The 21,364-nt window shown below is 38.2% G+C and overlaps 1 protein-coding gene across 2 annotated transcripts in view; it reads right to left on the reverse strand.

Moving 5' to 3' along the window:
• The window catches only part of Ppp2r3a (protein phosphatase 2 regulatory subunit B''alpha), a 140,092-nt gene that overhangs the window by 68,493 nt on the left and 50,235 nt on the right, over window positions 1–21,364 (reverse strand). For both annotated transcript variants that reach the window (XM_038321845.1, XM_038321847.1), the window contains one exon: window positions 10,522–10,788. In XM_038321845.1, the coding sequence (XP_038177773.1) occupies window positions 10,522–10,788 (267 nt within the window). The remainder of the gene's footprint in view (window positions 1–10,521; window positions 10,789–21,364) is intronic.

Raw genomic sequence — 21,364 nt, forward strand, 5'->3', positions numbered from 1 at the left:
TGCAAATTGAGGCGGGAAAGGAAAGAGTTTTCCTCCCTATAACTGCTGTTAAAGTGCAGATATGTCTGTTCATAAGGAATAGTGTAAGTTACCAAGACATTAAGACATGAACTCATTATGATTCAAAGGCAAAACCCCAACAATAAAATTTAACAATGAAAATGCTTTGAAATAGATTAGAAAAGATCATCCTTTTTTCATAGTACCTGAGTACCCAAGTGTTAGTGGCAGGAGACAACTGTCCAAGGGAAAAAATGGATAATGTAATGATGGCCAGGCTCTGGACCTATACTATGATATTTTAAGGAAACACATGGTTAGCTGCATTTGTTGAAAGTAAATGAGTTAGGGTAAAGGGAGCCAGTCGATCAGTAAGAACCTGGAAGTAAGTGACATAAATCTGAGAGCACTTAATGGGGTTTTTAGTAACACAGGAGAGAATTAACCAGTATGAAGACTCATTTTTTAAAGGAAGAAAATGGGTGACAAGTGATATAGAAAATATATTTAGGAAACAGCTTTAGAAGAAGCACGAGTAATAATGTGGTAATTAAAGTTATCTGAGTAAAGAAAACTCGACTAACACCTATAGTTTAATCTAAGAATGGCCCCAAAACAAAAAGAATCTAAAGCAAGGTGGTTCTGATATACACAGGGATTATTTGATATTTGTCATGTTCTTTCAGTATTTTAAAATGGTTTCAAGGCTATTATTTTATTGGGCATTGACATGATTTCCCATGCATAAGAGAGTGGGTGTCTTCATTTTTATGCTACTTTGTAGAAGAGAGATGTAAGTACAAAGGTGCCCCTCTATAAGTCACAGACATAATTAGTCCAGATGGTGCTATACCCTCCAGAAGAGAGGAGCTACAGGGCTCTGCATGATTCAGATGAGACTTTTATTCTTTTCTTCAATGTTATACTGGGTGCCTTGTCTCTGACAAATGCTCTTCCTGTTGCTCACTTTCCATGCCTACCCTACCCTGTTAGCTTTATCTTCTATTCACTTTTCCCCATCGTCACTTGAAGGTATGTGAAAAAATTATAAAATTTAATTTTATAATTAAAACACACTAAAAATTTAACCAGACATTAGTGGACATTAATTTCTCTGTGGCTGTGTGAGGTCTAAGATGAGCGGGCTAAACTATACCAACAGATGCTGATTTCATAAACATGTTTTTTTGTGCACTTAAAAAACTGACTCCTGTCTTTATAGCTACACTTAAGCACCACCAAGAGGGGCTTACAAACACAAGCTGGTCTTCCAAATGTTTTTATAAACTGCAAGAATTCATCAACATTCGTTTACTGCTCAACACTCTCCTCCCTCCCTGTTCCTTAATGGCAGCCTCTCTTCTCCCTTTTCTACAACACCCTGCTGCAAGACAATGGGCAGTAAGTGCTAGAGACAGAGTTGACTGCCTCATGGCAAAAGAAGACACTTAGTAAAGAATGTTAAAATAAAGATAATTTGGTTAAGTGCTAAGAAACTAGAGCCAAGTAAAAGCTAAGTTAAGTAAAATTAGGTAGCTATTAGGTAGGTAATTTTGGAAGGTACAAACAAATTTTTAAAAATAAGTGGTTTGAGAATAAAGAGGCAGGGCTGGAGAGCTGGCTCTGTGGCTAAGCAAACAAACTGCTCTTTCAGAGGACCTGTTTGGTTCCCAGCACCCATATCAGCTGCTTAAAACCCCCTGTAACTCCAGCTCTGGTAGACTGATGCCCCACTTCTTCCAGTTTCTGTGGGTGCACGCGCGCACACACACCAAACAAATAAATAAAATAAATACTAATGAATGAAGAGGCAAAATTAAATAAAATTAGCTGATAAAGCATAAAACAATAAAACAAGTTCAAATTCATATGTAGTGAGGTGCTCCGTGTAATTATTTTGGGTAAAGCTAGCTGGGTGGCCAGGAGCTGGGCGGCGAGAAGCCGGCCCGCAGCTACCTCACTACAGAATGGCGCCCACATGGATAACCGAATCCGCAGAAAGCTTGAGAAAGCTTGGGAAAGAATAGAGTAAAGCTCTATTTTTCAGGTCTGGCAAGCAAGCACTCCCATCTAAGGGAGGCTTCCTTACTCAGCTTCAGCTGCAAAACATTGCAGCTCTTTTAAGAGGTTCGGCTACGAAACACTTAAATGCTGTTGATGAAAATCAACTGCATGCTTTTCGGTTTTCAGCCGTAGCAGGAAAAAAGCTGTGTTGTTTTAAAATGCCAGCTTTCTGGGCCGTTCTGCCAGGGCAAACTCTGACTCTTTCAAGCAGGTGGTCCTGACTACGGAGCTTTTCATTGTTGTTTAACACTGTTGCAGCTTGCTTGCTGGCAGGGACCTTGAACCGCCACAGAGTTGTGGTGATAAACAAGGCTATAGCTGGTACCTCTGCCATGAGGCTGGAAAGCTAAGGAATGGGCTGGATCTAGCCACCAAAGTCATGGCTTTAATCCTACCTATATTGCTTGGTAAATTAAAGACCCGTGTGGTCAGAAAAAGAGAGATATACAGTAAAGAGAGATTCAAAGACAAAGAAAACCTCTAAATGGTTTGCAGTGAGTTAAAAATACATGCAGGCTAAAAGTTAAAGTTCTTACAGTTAAAAAAAAAAGAGAAAGAAAGAAAGAAAAAGGAAGTAGTTTGTTGTGGTGGTTTACACCTTTAATCCCAACACTTGGGAGGCAGAGGTAGATTGACCTCTGTGACTTCAAGGTGTGGCAGGACACACCTTTAATCCGAATGCCTGGGAGGCAGAGACGGAAAGATCTCTGTGAGTTCAAGGTGTTGTAGCACACACCTTTAATCCCAGCACTGGGGAGGCAGAGACAGACGGATTTCTGAGAGTTCAAGGACAGCCTGGTCTACAGAGTTATTCCAGGACAAAGATATACAGATAACCTGTCTCAAAAAATAAAAGTAAAATTAAACGAAATAGAGGTTAAAATAAAGCCGCACAAAGATGGAAAATACACAGAGAATCTTGATACTGTATGCTATTATGCTCTTTTTGAATTGTTTGAATGCTGAGGAAGGAGCAACAGCTGCTAAAAGATATTTGTTTACAAATGCTGCTGAACTAATCCAAGAAAGATATCTTGAAAATACCTTGACTTCAGAAGTTGGATCTAAGGATATGATACTTTGGAAAAGAGATTATTCTTTTGTTTTTACAGAAAATGAGACCCTATGGATTGCATCTATCCCAATATGGTATGATAGACCACGCCCTTCTGAAAGGTTGCAGTGAACACCTTCAGAAAATTACTGTACCCAACTAATGACTGAGATGAACCTGGCACACGTTACACCATGAAAGATCTGATTAACAGCGCCCCCATTCAGCAGGAAGCAGTTTGGAGAGAAATAACTGCGCCCATGTTCCCAAATATTGTTTATAAATGTTCTTTACATTTAAAGGGGGAGATGATATAGATATAAATAAGTTGGATTGTTGTGAATCTTGGTTAATGATATTAAGGTCAATCTTGTTATATGTATTTCTGATCTTGATTAAGGTATTGTGATTGTGTAGTTCTTTTAAAAATGTAATGTATAATTAGGAAATATAGGTTGTTAATGGATAATTGTCGATAATAGTAAAGCTTGTAGTCATGTTAGTTAGATTTTCTAGATATATAGATATATTTCAGTTAGATAGACATTCTTCATACCTTTCAAAGACTGCAAAATATGGCATTTAATGTTTTAATAACTTAGGGTTTTTCATGACAATGAGACACGTCTGCCTCTGGCAGCACCAGCTACTTCAAGAGGAAGATGGGCATCGAAGAGGCTACTTATGGAGTTTGATAGCCATTTTGACAAGAAACTGTTCTTGCCTGGACTATTGGCATAAACTGGACACAAAGAACCCTCAGAGAGAGGACTGCTGAAGTTGCCTAAAAGTGAGATGATCTTTCGGGGTTCCTGATTCATGAAAGAGTCTGTGAGACATTCTGCAGGACACAGCAGAAAGTGACTGAACTGCCTTCAAAATTTCCTGCTTCGTGGAAATGTCTGCTGGAAACTATGGACCTGAAGGCTGAAGATGGATGCCCTAAAGGTACAAAAGAACTTTGGGTGACTGTCCAGGTAGCAAGATGTCTCTGTGATTTCTAGAGTTTTGGAAGTAGCTTACTTCTTGTTCACGTAGGTAATATTATATCCTTCTGGAGTCTTTGATGGAGTTGAAGAATAAATAGATAGTTATAGTTTTCCTTAGTTATGATAAAAGATAAAGTAGATATAAATATTGTAACTGTAATTCTTACTTGATAACTGTTTTGTTATATGTAATTTTACTATGTTAAAGTGAAAGCTTTTCTTTTTTGTTTAAACAGAAAAAGGGGAAATGATGTAGGTGTGTCTTCTATCTATTTGATGATTTCATTGGATAATTAATAAAGAAACTGCCTGGCCCATCTGATAGACCGGCCCTTAGGTGGGTGGAGTAGACAGAACAGGAAGAAGGAAGTGAGGTAGATGGCTCAGTCAGATGCCACGCCTCTCTTAAGTTAGGCAGACCACCGTGCCTCTCCTCAGAGAGAAGCCAGATGCGATGAAGCTCCAGCCCAAGTTGGACGTATGCTAGAAACTAAACGGTAAGGCACCACTTCATGGTGCTACACAGATTATTAGATATGGGTTAATCAAGATGTGAGTAAGAGGCTGAAAATAATGGGCCAGGCAGTATTTAAAAGAATACAATTTGTGTGATGTTATTTCGGGTGCAAAGCTAGCCCTGCTGGAGTCGGGTGGGATGAGAAACAGGCCTGCCCGCAGCACCTCACTACATTCATAGCTGTCTCGATGAACAAAAAATACATAAGCAGAACAAATGAAAATAATCATAACCTTCATTTTTGAGACAAGGTTTTGCTTTGTAGCTCACATAGAATTTGAAATCAAGATTGTCTCAGTCAAACTTCCTGAATGGTGGGATCACAGACATGTGCTATCATGTCTTGCTCAAAATAATTTTTGAAGTAAAAATATACATATACCCTCATTTTATATGCAATTGTAGTTTTAACTCTTTAACAGAATGGACAGTATATCTTGCTATCTAAGCTGACAGTTAATGTCCAGGAACAATTAACACAAAGATTTGGCTTCTAAGAACAAAATTTTGGGCTATCATCAAATTAATATCTCTCTCTCTCTCTCTCTCTCTCTCCATATATATATGGATATATATATCACATATGTAAAATGGCTACTATGCTATATAAACAGTAAACAGTTAATTAAATGCTTAGGAAAAAATATTCTTGTTTTTAAAATTCCCCCAGTGTTGGCTTCAACACAGGCAATTTTCCATGTTACCACGTATGGATTGATCTTCACTTTGTATAGCTGGTAAAGTCCTTCCTTAGGTTCCTACCACCAAAGGATCCTTCCCTGACTTCACTATAATCTGTCTTCATGTCCTTTGACTAATATGGGCTCAGTAGGCATCCCACTTTCCTCTCATTGCATCTGTGGAGGGACAGCAGGACAGTGCTACTGAAGTACCGGGGTGCGAGGGCCAGATCATTAGGCTGTGTGGAACAGGGTAACAGGCTCCTCACTTAAGGGGTTGGGAATATTCAGAATAACAGGGAAATCCCAGGAATCTTTGTTTAGAACAGGATAAGCTGCAGGCCTGTACTCATCGCTAGGATAAGTTTTGTATTAGTTACTTTTTTATTGCTGTGATAAAAAACACCATGGCCATGACAACTCACAGAAAGAATTTATTTAGGCTTATGGTTCCAGAGGAATAAGGGTCCACGATGGTAGAGTGGATGCATGGTGGCTAGGGTAGGAAGCAGACAATATATATCTTGAACCTCAAGCAAGAAGCAGAGAGAATGAACTAACAATGATGCAAGGGTTTATACTCTTGAGGCTCACCCCCAATGACATACTTCCTCCAACAAGATCACATCTCTAAACCTTCTAAACAGCTTCATCAATTGGAGACTAAGTATATTCAAATGCCCAAGACTATGAGGGACATCTCATTCAAACTACCACAGTTCTCTAGACATGGGTCCCCTAGCCCCATAACAGAGATAGTTTCTCCTTATCTATCCATTTGAAGAATTCCAGGAAAATTAACTCTCTTATAAATTGTTCCTACTTAAGAAATAACCATTTGGCACTTATGCAGTGAACATCTGATAAAAATTCTGAGAGATTCTAATAAATTTAATTATGAAGACCAGTGTGTGTTTATGTTTTTACAAATAAGCTCTGTTTATTTAAAGACCTTTTGACTGTTAACTGAGCTAATCCAGATGACCCTCCTATCCCAAACCTATCCCTGCTTTGCATTCTCCTGTCCTTCTTATCTATAGCCAGTGTATGATGTGGGATTCCCCTCTGTATGTTGTGAATACCATTGGTTAATAAAGAAGCTGCTTTTGGCCAATAGCTTAACAGAATACAGCCAGGCTGGAAAAGATATATAGAGAGAATAGGTGGAGTCAGTGAGACACCATGTAGCCACCAATGGAGATAAGACACCAGAACTTTGCTGGGTAAACATGGCGACACACAGATTAATAGAAATGGGTTAATTTATGATATAAGAGCTAGCTAGAAATATGAATAAGCTAATAGGCCAATCAATGTTTTAATTAATACAGTTTCTGTGTACTTAGTTTGGGTCTGGGCATCTGGGAAACAAACAAGCAACCTCTATGAACAGAATGGCATGCCAACTTGGTTTGAAATGTTTGGGGCTGATGCCTGCCATCTACTTTGGGTTTAGATGCTTTTGTGGTCATTCAGAGTCGGGAGGTAAGTAGCTGAGACCATGTCCACAGCTCATTGCTCCCCGCCTAGGCAGGCAGCAGAATCAGGTCTGCTATGAGTGCACAGGCAGGAGAGCATGACAGATTCCTGTTGCCATACACAGAGATACTTCTAGGCCACGCAGTGCGCTGCATAGAAGATTTAGCATTTACTCAGATAAAAAGGACTTATGTGTTGCACATTTCTCAGAGTTAAAGTGGTGAGCGTGGTTTCCTACCTGGCGGTCTCAGAGGTGGCGGTAATTTTACCTCTGCCATATTGAAAGACGGAGAGAGGTGGAGCCAGCATCCAGGGTTGCTGCAACCACACTGCTTACCATTTTAAAGCATTCCTGGTCAGAAAATAATTACAGATATGCAATAAAGACAGATTCAGACAGAAACAAACCTCTGGATGTGTCACATTGTGTTTAAAAAATGTACATAGGCTTATGACAGAGAGGGAAAAAAGTATAGAAAAAATAAAGTTTTTAAAGAGACAGAGTACAGACAGATGAAAAATACACAGAGAATCAGGATTATATATATTTTCTTTGAATTTTTTGACGTTGAATGAACTAAGTACAGAGAGACATTTCATTGTACAGGCTGGTAAGCTAAACCTATACATATGTGTGTGTGTGTGTGTGTGTGTGTGTGTGTGTGTGTGTGTGTGTGTGTGTATATATATATATATATATATATATATATATATATATATGGTATCTTGACTTCAAAATTTGAGTCTAAGGATATGCTGCTTTGGAAAAGAGGTTCTGCTTTTGTTTCCACAGAAGATGGAAACCTGTGGATTCCTTCCAGGCTAATGTGAAGTAGTTTGGAGAGCACTATGCCCAAATTCCCAAATATTGTTTATAAATATTTATTTACATTTAAAGGGTATGCTATAGAGATGGATACTTTGCATTGGCATGAATCTTGGTTTATTGATACAAATTTAAGATCAATTATGTTATATATTTCTGCTCTTGATTAAGATATTATGTTTGTACAACTCATTTAAAAATATAATGTATAATTAAGAAATATAGGTTAATAGTCAAGCTTGTATAGGTTAATAGTCATCTATAATAGTCAAGCTTGTAGTTATGTTAAGTTTTCTAGATGTACAGGGATGTCTTTCAGTTAGACAGATATTCTTCAGATCTTTCAGAGACCTTCAGAATATGGCATTTAAAATGTTTTAAGAACTTAGGACTTTTCATGGCAATGAGACACATCTGCTCCTGCCAGCACTAATATACTTCAAGAGGATGATGGGCATCAAAGAGGCTCCTTATGGAGTTGGCTAGCCATCTGGTAAGAAACTGCTCTTGCCTGGACTGCTTGATGCTATGCTTCATGAACTGGACATGATGGACCCACAGAAAAGTGACAGCTGAACTTGCCTAAAGGTGAGATGGTCCTTCGGGGTTCCTGCTTCATGAAAGAGTCTGCCAGACATTCTGCAGGACACAGAAGAAAGTGACTGACAAACTTCCAATATAGGTAGAACTGTCTTTGAAATTTCCTGCTTCTTGGAAAAGCCTGCCGGATACTATGGGCCTGTGTGCTAAGGATTGGATGCCCCAATGGTACAGAAGAACTTTGGGTGATTGTCCAGGCAGCAAGATGTCTCTGTCAATTATAGAGTTTTGGAAGTTGCTTACAATGCATTTCCTGTTTACTTGGGTAATATTATATCCTTCTGTAGTCTTTGATAGAGTTAAAGAATAGACAGCTATAGTTATAGTTTTCCTTAGTTATGATAAAATATAAAGTAGATATAAATATTGTAACTGTAATTCTTGTTTGATAACTGTTTTGTTATATGTAATTTTACTATGTTAAAGTTAAAACCTTCCTTTTTATTTAGACAGAAAAGGGGAGGTGATGTGAGATTCCTCTCTGTATGCTGTGAATACCATTGGTTAATAAAGCAGCTGCTTTTGGTCAATGGCTTAACAGAATATAGCCAGGTTGGAAAAGATATATACAGAGAGTAGGCAGAGTCAGTGAGATGCCATGTAGCTGCCAGAGGAGACAGATGCTGGAACTTTGCCCAGGAAGCCATAGCCACATGGTGATACACAGATTAATAGAAATGGGTTAATTTACAATGTAAGAGTTAGCTAGAAATATGCATAAGCTAACAGGCCAAGCAGCGTTATAGTTAATTTAGTTTCAGTGTGATTATTTTGGGTCTGGGTGGCCAGGAAGTGGCCTCTGCCAACAAGTGTACATCATGGTGATTTCCTGGAATGTCTATAAAAATGCTCTTAGTTTTAATCTGGTAGACACTTTCTAACTGCTTCTAACCTGTCTGGTGGTAGTTGCTGAACCTTGTCTCAGGACCTGGTCATTGTTTTTATTTTTCTGGTTAGCATCTGTAATGCTTCAAAACCCTTTCTTTACAGATACCCTGGTCTCTAGAGTTTTGGTTTAACAAATTGCTTCCAAATGAATATTTCACTCATTCTTGCTAAATTTTATGTTTCATATTCAGATCTGTAGCTTTAGCCTATTCAGGGAATTTAGCATCTTCAGTCTATCATCTAACACAACAGCTATCTCTCAGGAAATTGGGTAAGGAAACCCGATGCCCTAGAAAGAGAACTTCTAATTTAGATGGCCATTTTCTGATGTTGCCTTTTTTGGTGCATGCTCATCTAGATAATGTAAATACAAACAGCACCATGTTGGAAATAAGAGGAACTGTTTTCTCACATGAACTTGTTCTATGACTTCTGCTAAGTTCTTGTGGGACTACTTTCCTCATAGGTAAAACAGTGCAGATAGGTAAGCTCTTATTTCTGCAATACAAATTTTTATTAGAAACATCTCATCAAGTAATTTCTGACATGGAGAGAGGGTGAAGAAATAAGAAAAATTATTTTTCAGTGATCCATTTAACAGCAACACAGCTCAATAAGGTCAATTAGGGAAGTGGGTGGAACATGATTAGAAAGTACACTTTTGCAAACAGAATGAGAAGGTCTTTAAAGTAGATGCTGGATAAACTGGTAGGAGAAGAAATCAACCACGAAGGAGAGAGAGGACAGTATAATCTACCTACACTCGTGAGCAGGCAAGAGAGCCTGGCTCATGCACCAAACAGGCATTAGACAATTTTAGAAAGTATCTCTGGTATCTTACTCTGGAGGCAATGAAATCCAAAGGGGAGAAGGTAGGGATTTATCTCAAAGAATAAAAGTTTACAAGTTAAAAAAAATTATTTCTTCTACATGAAAGTATAAATGGGTTCTCAGGCATTCCTTGATCTCCTTCTTGCTTCCATGTGCCTCTCAGGTCACTATAACCTTTAGCCTCTTAAAGTACAGCCTGGTAAAAAGTGCTAAATTAAATTCTAAGGTCAGTTAGTCTACAAAATGGGTTCAAGGTCAGTCAAGGTTAAAAAATTCTATGAAGTAGGACCACAGATGTATTAAGATTAAATAATTTTCCTCATAAGAAGACCAAAACCTGTCTGTTTTTTTTTTTTTTTTGGTTTTTTCGAGACAGGGTTTCTCTGTAGCTTTGGAGCCTGTCCTGGAACTAGCTCTTGTAGACCAGGCTGGTCTCGAACTCACAGAGATCCGCCTGCCTCTGCTTCCCGAGTGCTGGGATTAAAGGCGTGCGCCACCACCGCCCAGCCTAAAGTCAGAGCAAAGAGGCAGGAAAGAGGGACACTGTTGGCACTGCTAGCAAAAGGGAATCATCTACTCAACAGTTGTATTACCTTTGCAATTTTTCCCATTTCATAAATGTCTGCTTTCTGATCTTCAATATCCATGAAAGCAGTTTCAACTCTGCTGAGGATCTGTTCATAGTTACTGCAGGTGTCTGGGAGTCCTTCAGGGAAGTAGAACTGTGGAATGTTTATGGACAACGGTGCAGTCACAGCAGCATTCACACGAGGAGTCGGGGAGGCAGGCTGGGGACTACTGGGAAGGGCAGCTGCAGATGGAAGTGGTGATGCAGGTTTCTTTTCTGGTTTATTTTGAATCTGGAAGAAAAATGTGAATATAAGATACAAAATTCTAAGCAGTATATATTTTTCAAGAGTCCTCATCAGCAATAAAAAGTATATAAATACAAGAATGTGCAAAGAGACACACTTTAGAGTATTCTAGAGGACAGTAAGCATGCTTCTAGGGAATGTTTTCCATATTACAAATTAACATATTGTTTGTCAATACTTGTTATTCTAGATTCATGGTTTAAAAATCCTACAGTAAATTTTTCCATCTATCAGTTACCAAGTATTTCAAGATAATCAAAGAGCAATATCAGCTAGAACAGTATCAGTTGATCAAGATTTTTAAGTGTATTCTTCTTGCTGTTGTTAGAACAACTAAGTAAAATAAAAACCCTTTTATCTTTGGGCTTTTAAAACCATTTCATAAAAACCAACTACTTATAGTACAGCTAAGTAAATACATATAAAAAAGTTACTGGAATGCTTGGGGAAAGATCTTGCTTTTGTTTTTTGAGACAGGGTTTCACTGTGTAGCCCTCACTGTCCTGGAATTTATTCTGTAGACCAGGCTGTCTGCCTGCCTCTGCCTCTCAAGTGCTGAGATTAAAGGTGTGTGCCACCGCTGTCACCTATCCTCAACTCCGGCTACAAACTTTTTTTTTCCTTTCAGAAAAAATGTATAGTGAATATTGTCACAGCACAAATAGAGTCATAGTAGGACAGGGAACACTCTGAAGGCTGGTTTGGTCACCCATAATCGTTAAAAGTGGCTGACCCCTAACAATATGTACAAAAATAGAGAGCATATGTCAAAAATATTTTCCCTTTGAAATATCTTTAAGAAAAAAAAAAAACAAGGCCTTGGAAATTTTGGTTCTTTTTTGTTCCTCCTCTGTTGTAAATTCATGCTGTGGTTTTGGTGGGAAGGTAAAAAGTACATGTCATCTGTAGATGGCACTGCCCAATAGGCAGGAGAGCCTGTTCTACTCAAAGGTGGCCACATTTAAACTCTGACAGGTAGCCTTAAGCTTAGCTTTCCCTTTCTGTTGTCTAGTCATCCTCAAAGACCTTCTGCTTCTTGGTGTCAACATCATTATCCCCTTCATCTTCAGCTACCTGCTTGCTCATAGGAGCCTCAGTTTCCTCATCTTCATTTCCATCCTCTGCCTTGCCATCACCTTCTTCCTCTTCTTCTTCTATACTTTCCTCACTAGCATTCCCATTGGCAGGTGCACCTCTTCCATTCACCGCTTCCTCCACAACTTCCTTCATTTCCTTCGTCTTTGTCTGTGGACTCAGAGCTGGTGTCCACGGACACATATGACATGGTGGGGCATGCTGGTGATACAATATAGTGGGTGAGGCTTTGGTAAGAAGCTGTGGCAGCAGCCAGCTAAGTCCATCAGGCAGAGAAGGTGGCTTCAGTGAGCACAGAGTAGACCCAGGGACAGTGCAAAGATGGCTTTTTGGAACAGTCAGTGCAGTTAAGGTGTATTCTTAATCTGCTGGAACTTTACTAGTTAGGCTCTTTTAGAAAACTGTTCTTGGGCCAGGTGGTGGTGGCCTTTAATCCTAGCACCCAGGAGGCAGAGGCAGGCAGATCTCTGTGAGTTCAAGGCCAGCCTGGTCTACAAGAGCTAGTTTCAGGAGAAGCTCCAAAGCTACAGAGAAAAAAAAACTGTTCTTGGTCTTTGTGTGAATTTCCAACCCTCCATCAAATGGAAGAAATAATAATTTCTTTAAAAATATACATCTAATATCTGCATTGGTGGTATAGTGGTGACCATACTGCCTTCCAAAATGTATAGACTTGGGGCTGGGTATGTAGCTTAGTGGGTAGAGTTCTTGACTATCTCCCATACACGAGGCACTGGATTCAATACCCAGTACTTTATAAAACCGGTGTGGTGGTAACAAGCTTGTTGTTGCAGCACTTAGAAGCAGCTGAAGGCCATCGTCTGCTCTAGAGCAACGTGGAGGCCAGCCTGGGATTCAAGAGACTCTTTCTTAAAAAAGAAGATATACATACTGAAATGTATCTGGGATATGAGATATTTTAAATGTCTTTTCTAATATGACTTTACCAAAGTAGAATTACTGACAGTATTTGACAAGCACTTCAGAAAACTTCTGGCTAATTTGTTTGCCACTGACCCTGATATAGCGGGCTATTTTCCCTAAGATAAAAATTTAACTCATTTGGTATCCTCTAATAGGCAAAAACCATGGTTGCTAATTTCATCATTACCAGTCTTTATATTTAATTAAATGTTAATTTATAGTTTATATCTTTTCTTTTCCCAAAAAGTATCTGTTGTAGTGTGCTCCATGGGACATTAGAAGGGACAGGGAAAAGAGGCGTGGTAAGGCATCAGAGAATTTGGTATTACTCAGGATCGAGGAAAATGTCAAGGGAGGTGTACCATCATTCATATAGGAGGTTTGTTTTTGGCTTTGGGTTTTTTGTTTTTGTTTTTTCCTTCTTTCATTTTTTTTTGATATAGGGTTTCAATGTAGACTAAGCTGGGCTTGAACTCTAACTATATAAACTACAAAGTCAAGGTTGACCTTGTTCTCAGTATTCTCCTGCCCCCATCACCCAAGTGTTGGGATTACAGCAGTATGCTATCATGTGCAGTTTTTTGTAAAGATTTATTTTTAATGTGCACGAGTGTTTGCCTGAATGTATTTCTGTGCACCATGTATATGCTTGGTGCTGTAAAGGTTGGAAGAGGGCTTCAGATCCACAGGGACTGGAGTTATAGATGGTTGTGAGCTGCTATGTGGATATTAGGAATCTAACCCATGTCCTCTATAAGAGCAGCAAATGCTCCTACTGCTGAGCCATCTCGCCAAACCCAAATGTACCGCTTTTTAGGAGTTTATTTTTAGTAATGAAGACTAAATTCAACTTTAAGATTCCTAGCAGAAAAAAATAAAAAAGGTGCCTGGCATTGGTTGTGCGCGCCTTTGATTCTGGCGCTCGAGAGGCAGAGGTAGGCAAATATCTGCGTTCTAGGTCAACCTGGTCTACAGATAAAGTTCCAGGACAGCCAGGGATACACTGAGAAAGCCTGTCTCAAAAAACCAAAATAAATTAAAAAAAAATATCATGTAGGCTTATAGGGTTCTAAATTAACAAGGGTCTGAGCATGGCAATGTAGTAGATGCTACATAAAACATGAAAGATAGACATAGTTATTGAGTAGTTAGGTTTTGAGGTGTGTGCTAGAAGTCTCACCCAGTACTGGTAGGCAGGTTCTCTGCCACTGAGCTACCTCCCAAGACCTAACTGAGGTTTTTTTTTTTTTAATTTACTACAAGGTAATATTCAATGACCTTGCTATTCCTAATGTTTGGACAGTGATCCCATATAAAGCCACAGTCAAAGGAGCAGCACAGAAGGAAATGAGGCCAATGAACATAAAAAACACAACAGTAAACAGTGACGGCTTAAAAGTCTGTGACCTCAGGAGTGTTACCTAATCTTTTAGAATTTCAGTTATAAAAAGAAATCACATTTCCCATTTTTTGCAAGATTGTGGGGACTTAAGGAAATAACAGAATGCAACATATATAAACGGTTCCAAACAGTGCTGAGCACATATTTGTCCTCATGAACAGCAATGACTGACAAAGCTAAACAGCGGGGTTCTCAAAAGATTATAAACAAAGCAGAATTTGGCACAGTCCTTTAGACTTAATAATAAACAATCATGTCCACTTGTAATGCAATCCAAAGTTTATAAACTTCTCTTGATTTAGCAAAGTGACAATCTAGTCTGAACAAACATTTCTTTGCTTTTAATGCTAAATCTGCAAATATGAGTCAGCAACACTAGAAAGTATTCTTGAAATTCTGAAATAGGGCAGATCTTCAGAGGCTCTACCTAGATCCGTGTATCAACGCCACGTCTATTCTGTTATTTTGTGCAGAAAATTCAATCATCAAAATTCTGTTTCTTCAAAGTGTTTTCAACAGTATGACATCCAGTGACGTGAGGTTTGATTTCAGGGCAGTGGTGGCATTAGAATGAAGACCACTGCTGCCAGTGAGTACAGACACATGCGGAGGTCTAGAGCACGACCTTCAGTGTTAACTGCATTTGTACCAACAGATGGGCACAACATTCAGAACAAACACTGACTGCTAAAATTAACTGAATGGGAAAACATTTGATGACCTACTATTATCTTTTGTGTGTGTGTACTTCTTAATACAAAGCAAATTACTAATAAACAAGTATTTATCAATTCATTAGTTAATAAAGAAAAATAATATAAAATATGCGTTTATTCTGAACTTTCAGCTCTATCAATTTACCTGCAATTGTGTAACTGGGAGACACATACTTTAAACTTTAAAGTAGCATAATAAAACTGACTTTGTGAACATACATAAAAAACTTGCAATTGTTTCCTGACTTGCTGGCAAGTTTGATATAGCCTCACTTTAAATAAAGCTGTTTTGATCCAATATAGGACTGGTAATAAAAAAGAGTACACTGGAAAAGTGTCTCAATTCTCTATTTCAGGTTTTCAGCACCATTACATTACTTAGTGATTCTGAACAGTCGCTGATATTGTCACTATAATAGTTCCAATAGTTGACACATTTGACATTTTGACACATGAAAAACAAATCACAAGCCTCACCCCTAAATCTGAAGTTTTTCTGGGTCAGAATCACTATGAAATTATGGTTCTTTGCTGGTATTTGGATTGTTAGCACTTGTACAGTCCTTGACTTGTATTGTATTCCATTTTAGGCAACTTGTGTGATGACACAGACATTGGCCCTAAGATTATAAGCAATGAAGCACAGACTCTGTAGTCGCTGCAGCCAACAATCAGTCTCAGCTTGCTAGGGGAAGGCATTTGTTTAAAATTTAGAAGAAATTGTTATGCTTCATTATCTACATGTCCACAGTTACTGTAGACATATACTGTTGTCTTTATCTAAAAATACCTTTGGGAGCTGGCAAGATGATTCAGTGGATAAAGGCACTTGCCTCACAAGCCTGGTAACCAGAGTTGAGTCTCCAGGGCCTACATAAAGGTGGGAGCAAGAACTGACTTTTAAAAGTTGTTCTCTGATCTCTACATGTGTGCTGTGGTCTGTGTGTTTACATACATCATTCACACACACTAATAAATAAAGTAAAAGATACTCTGCTTTTATAAATATTATCAGGATCCATATTCTTTTAGATAAACATTCATTATAACTATATCGTAATACAATCTACTTACTTAAACTTACAAATTGTGTTTCTACAGGAATTACAATTTTCTAGTATGTTTTGTAAATAATTGTTAAGTTGTATTTATTGTCTGCTGGGTGAAAATGTGAGTACTGTACTCCAGCCCCAGAAGCTCTATTTTTAAACCTGTTGGAATCCTCTACAAATAGCTTTCTGCAAATAGCTGAACAGAGAACACAGATTAATTCCTTGACCTAATACCAACTACAAGTGAGTAATAAAATTATTTGTGTGTTAGTTTACTGGGTGATTTTATTAGTAATTAAAATATTTAAAAGAAACACCCAAATTTCAAACCTGTGACTGCTGAAATGACTTCAGTCGCTTCTTAAACCGTGATGGGAGAACAAAGTCACAGCCCCTTGCTAGGAAAGCTAATTCTCCCCTTAAATCCGGGTCCCTTCGCAAAGATGTTTCCTTGATCATCATCTTTGAAAAGTGAATGTTTACTTTCCAAGCAGTCAGCTCACTTCCGAAGACAATGTCAATCTTGTCAGTAGATAGGTTTTCTTCTTATCTTCCAAATAAATTAAATTGAATCATTGTGTTCTCTCAGCCTCCTGGGACCACAATCCATGCTTGTCCTGACATGCAGCTGGTTCCCAAATACAGCCTGTGACTCCCAGTGCCTTCTCATAATATTCCGGTTAGAAACACAGCCTGCAAAGGGCCTACTGCTTCTTGTTGGTAGCGTTATGTGAAACTGACCTGTACATGTTTAGAATGCAGAGCCTTCTGGGAGAGAAAGTGCCCACTCCTCCCAGCACCACAATTAGAAACATTACAGCTGGACATAAAAATAGCAACTTCTCAGATAATGCCAACTTCTGAAACAGCACAGGGGCGCTGATACACAAACTTTACCCTCAAACCAGGGTGAAAAAGATTATGTGGAGCATTTTTGTCTTTTGCTGCTTGATATTGTTTTAAAAAACAAAACAAACTGAACTTCAAATTTAAAAGTATTATTTCAAGAATAGTTTTTTATTTATTATCTAAGGTATTTATTTCATACCCCTAAATCTTTGCAAGCAAAATATGACAGAAATGGTCATTCTCAAGTGATAAATTACAGAAATATTTGTTCGTTTTTAAACGCAAACTATTTTAGCTATTAAACATATTTTTTGAAGTGATTATGGATATAGTTTGAGCATTTATCATCAAAAGTGTTTTTAAGAAAGTGGAACAACTTAATATCCTAACAAAGAAATATCAGATACATATGAATGAATGATATTTAACCAAACGGGCCACAGAAGATGATCAGAGAGCAGTAACAGTACACCCTGAGGTTAGGAGACTTTTTCCTCAGACAAAAACACCTCACCATTTCACTATATATTAAATATTATCCTCATTTTAGTATTTATAATTATCAAAATTTTATTTTGCTTGTTTATATTTCACTATTTATTTTTAATTAATCTCACTAATCAGTTTTTTACTTTCAGAAAATATAAAACACTATAAAGAATAAAACTAAAAATGTGAGTGCATATATATATAAATAAAAATAAAAATATAAAATATTAAAATATAAATATAAAATATAAAAAAATTACAATATTTAAGGTATACATTTATATATGCAAAGGTGGTTTATGCTTCTCTACTGATTATCATACTTAATCACATTCAGGTGAAAGAGTTAATATTTGTAAAATTTTATGAAATAATAATAATCCAGTGGTGTATAAATTCTCCAGGGCAAGTTCAATTTTAAGTTTTTCATTCATTCAATTATTTTATGACATATGTACCAGATGCTGACTTGGACATAAATACAGAGATAATGTGAAGGTGCTTCTTAGGCCTCTTACTTTATTTCCTAGGACAATGGTGAATTAGTATAAAGGACAAGGAATATTTACATATTTCATTTACTTCTTTTATGTTTCTGAAGTTTCTGAAGGTTAGAGCAATGTTTAAAGTCCAGTTTCTGGTGGAGTGTGGTGCCAAGTGCCTTTAAACTCAGCACTTGGTGAGGCAGATGCATGCCTCTGTGAGTTCTGGGTTAGCCAGGGCTACATGATGAGGCCCTATCTAATACCCCCACTAAAAATGAAGGCAAATGCTGCTTAAAGCTCCCACGGAAAAGTTACTCTTTGTTCTTAAGGAAACATTTCTGTATGTTCTCTGATGATGAAATAAGCTCCAAGTTTTCATTTATAAAACTGTTTTATAGCTGGGTGGTGGTGGTACACTCCTTTAATCCCAGCACTCGGGAGGCAGAGGCAGGCGGATCTCTGTGAGTTCGAGACCAGCCTGGTCTACAAGAGCTAGCTCCAGGACAGGCTCTAAAGCTGCAAAGAAACCCTGTCTAGAAAAACCAAAAAAAAAAAAAAAAAAAAAAAAAAAGAAAAGAAAAAGAAAAAAGAAAAGAAAAAAACTGTTTTATAACAAAAAAAAATCAGAGAGCACAGGTCACAGTCCCTTAAGAGTACAGAAAAAAGCTGGTCAATAAGTTATTGACAGAGACGACTAGCATGAAGTTATTTGCTTTTTACTATTTGTGTCTGCATGGAATTTGGCTGCTTGGTCTTAGTAAGGATTTGAGACTGTCTTACAAGGAGTGCACCTGGACAGCACCTAAGATCACTGCTGTGAGAGGCCTCTTCTCTACTGGGAACTATCAAGTATAAGCAGTCTTCACTCCACATCTTTTCTCATCATGAGGATCCGGTATGAAGATACAGGCAGTCCTAGCTGTCCTATGTGCTTACTGTGAGTCTCCAGGACAACAATCGTAAGTGATCTTGACTACAGGATACAAGAGACTAGTGCTGTCTGTTGTAAGCATGACTGGGATTTTTCAGCTGTTATTTTGAGATCTGGCTGCCAAGGCTGGAGTTCCTTTCCTGTGAACCATTCCCCCCGAATAAGCATTCTTGGGTAAGGGAGATAATTTTGTGACGGCTTCTTTCACTTTACATCTTTCTAAGGCCTTCCAGGTAGTAGCATGTATCAGAACTTTGTTGCTTTTAATGGTTAAACAACAGCCAATTGTTTAGACATTTAGGTCATTTCTACTTTGGGGCTACTATAAATAATGTGGTAGTGAACATTCATGTAGCAAGACAGATGATCTCAAGTTCAGAAAGATTATTTCTCTGGTCCCAAAATGCTTGTTCTAGATGCAGTGGTTCTCACATTGTGGGTCATGACACCTTTGGGGATTGTATGACCCTTTCACAAGGGTCATCTAAGACCATCAGAAAACACAGATATTTACATTACAATCCATAACAGTAGTGAAATTACAGTTATGAAGTATCAATGAAAATAACTTTATGGTTGGGGCCACCACAACATGAGCAACTGTATTAAAGGGTTCTGGCATTAGGAAGGTTGAGAACCACTAGAGGAAGATACATGGAAGGACAAGCTCCTGAGTGGGAACTTTGTGGGTTCCCTGGCAGAGGCATATAAGAGAGAGGATGGCCTTATTGCTAAGACCCTAAAAATATAGCATTTCTTCTGAAATAGTACTATCTAAACTAAGAAAAAAACGCTCCCTTCCTATGTCATCAAAGGATCTATGGAACCCAGGAGAGCAGTTCTAAGTTTGGAGGAAGAAGATGTGCACCAAAGGAAGGTGTGACTTGTAAGGAAAAATGGAATAAAATTGTATGTGAAACCCAGCACATTCCCTCTTACAGAATTCTTTCTGTAAGGCTTAGTCTGAAACTCGGAATTGTTTTTAAAACAATTTCTAAACCTTAGAATTCTCTGACCTTCTCCCTTTGAAAAGGAAGACAGTGATATATAACCTTAATTATCTCTGGAACGAGTCAGCTCTGGGCAATGTTTTAAGAATGGGTTGCTTAAAAAAATTTAAAGATTGACTGAAAAACTAAATCACTTATTTTGACTTATGTAATAATGCCAAGCACAATTGTATATACAATGTTCTATGCTAGGAGCTGCAGTTGTGGTTGGTTTAGAGGTAGAATATTTACTTAGAAGGCACAAGGCCCAGGCCTGAAAAAAGAAAATACACCTGTACACACACCAAAAGAACCCCCCCACACCAAAATGGTGTTTGTTGCTTATCAACAATGTGTTATGCCAAAGTACGTCACGTCCTTATTCTGTTCACATGGTAGTTACAATCAGTCACTAGCCACAGCTGACAGTAGTTATGGAGGCCAAGATAACACCAGCCAAGGACTTCTAGTCAGGAAGGCCATTTGGGATAATTATTTCTAAAAGTATTCTAAGAAAAAAAAAAACTTAAAATACTACAGGAATATAGAAAGTCTCTAAAAAAAAGTTGAACACTGTCAATAAATACCTCAAGTATCTATTGAGCTGCGCAGGTTAGATTTTGCCAACTTCACACAAACTAGAGTCACTTGGTATGGAGGGACCCTCAGCTGAGAACTGCTTCCATCAAGCTTGTAGGGCATTTTCTTAATTAACGGCCCTCTGTGGGTAGTGCCATCCTTGGACAGTGTTCCTGGGCTGTATACTGAAAGAGGGTTGAGCAAGCCCTGGAAAGTATGTCAGTAGGCAGCATTCCCCTGTGGCCTCTGCTTCAGTTCCCGCTCCAGGTTCCTGCTTGAGCTCCTTCCCTGGATTCCCTGGATGATGTATTCTAACAGGCGAGATGTAAAAATACCTTTCCTTCCCGGCTGGTTTCACTCACTGGTTTATTACAGCAGCAGAAACCAAACAAGCACACGAGTGACCCCTAAGAGTCTGCTACTGATCTAGGTGTGGGCATACAGTGGGTGACGGAACAAAACTAATGTGCTAGCTAGAAATCATCTTTACCACATTACTGAAATCTGTGCTTGGCAACATGTTGACAATAGTTTCAAATTTTAAAACATTATTAAAAAATGTTAAGATTTTAACTTGTACTTTCCCTCTCCATTTTTCCTTTTGGTGCTAGGAATGGGCACACTAGACAACCACTGAGAAACCTCCCCAGCCCAATTTACTTTTCTAATTTAGGCATGTTAAGTTGTTAGACTTACAGTGTTGACACTTACTAAAATTAAATTAAAACAAATGTTTATAAAAAGAGGGTAGGAGACGGGTGGTGGTGCACGCCTTTAATCCCAGCACTCGGGAGGCAGAGGCAGGCGGATCTCTGAGTTCGAGGCCAGCCTGGTCTACAAGAGCTAGATCCAGGACAGGCTCTAGAAACTACAGGGAAACACTGTCTCGAAAAACCAAAAAAAAAAAAAAAAAAAAAAAAAGAGGGTGGGCTTTATTTCTTAACTTTTGAGTTATGATTAATTTGCTATTGCCCCATTTAAACTAAATGTCATTTAAACTATAATGTCATGTGCAGGTAAGAATCAGATAGTATTAAAATATGATTTACT

Source organism: Arvicola amphibius, chromosome 3 (assembly GCF_903992535.2).
Source record: "Arvicola amphibius chromosome 3, mArvAmp1.2, whole genome shotgun sequence".
NCBI classification, from domain to species: domain Eukaryota; kingdom Metazoa; phylum Chordata; class Mammalia; order Rodentia; family Cricetidae; genus Arvicola; species Arvicola amphibius.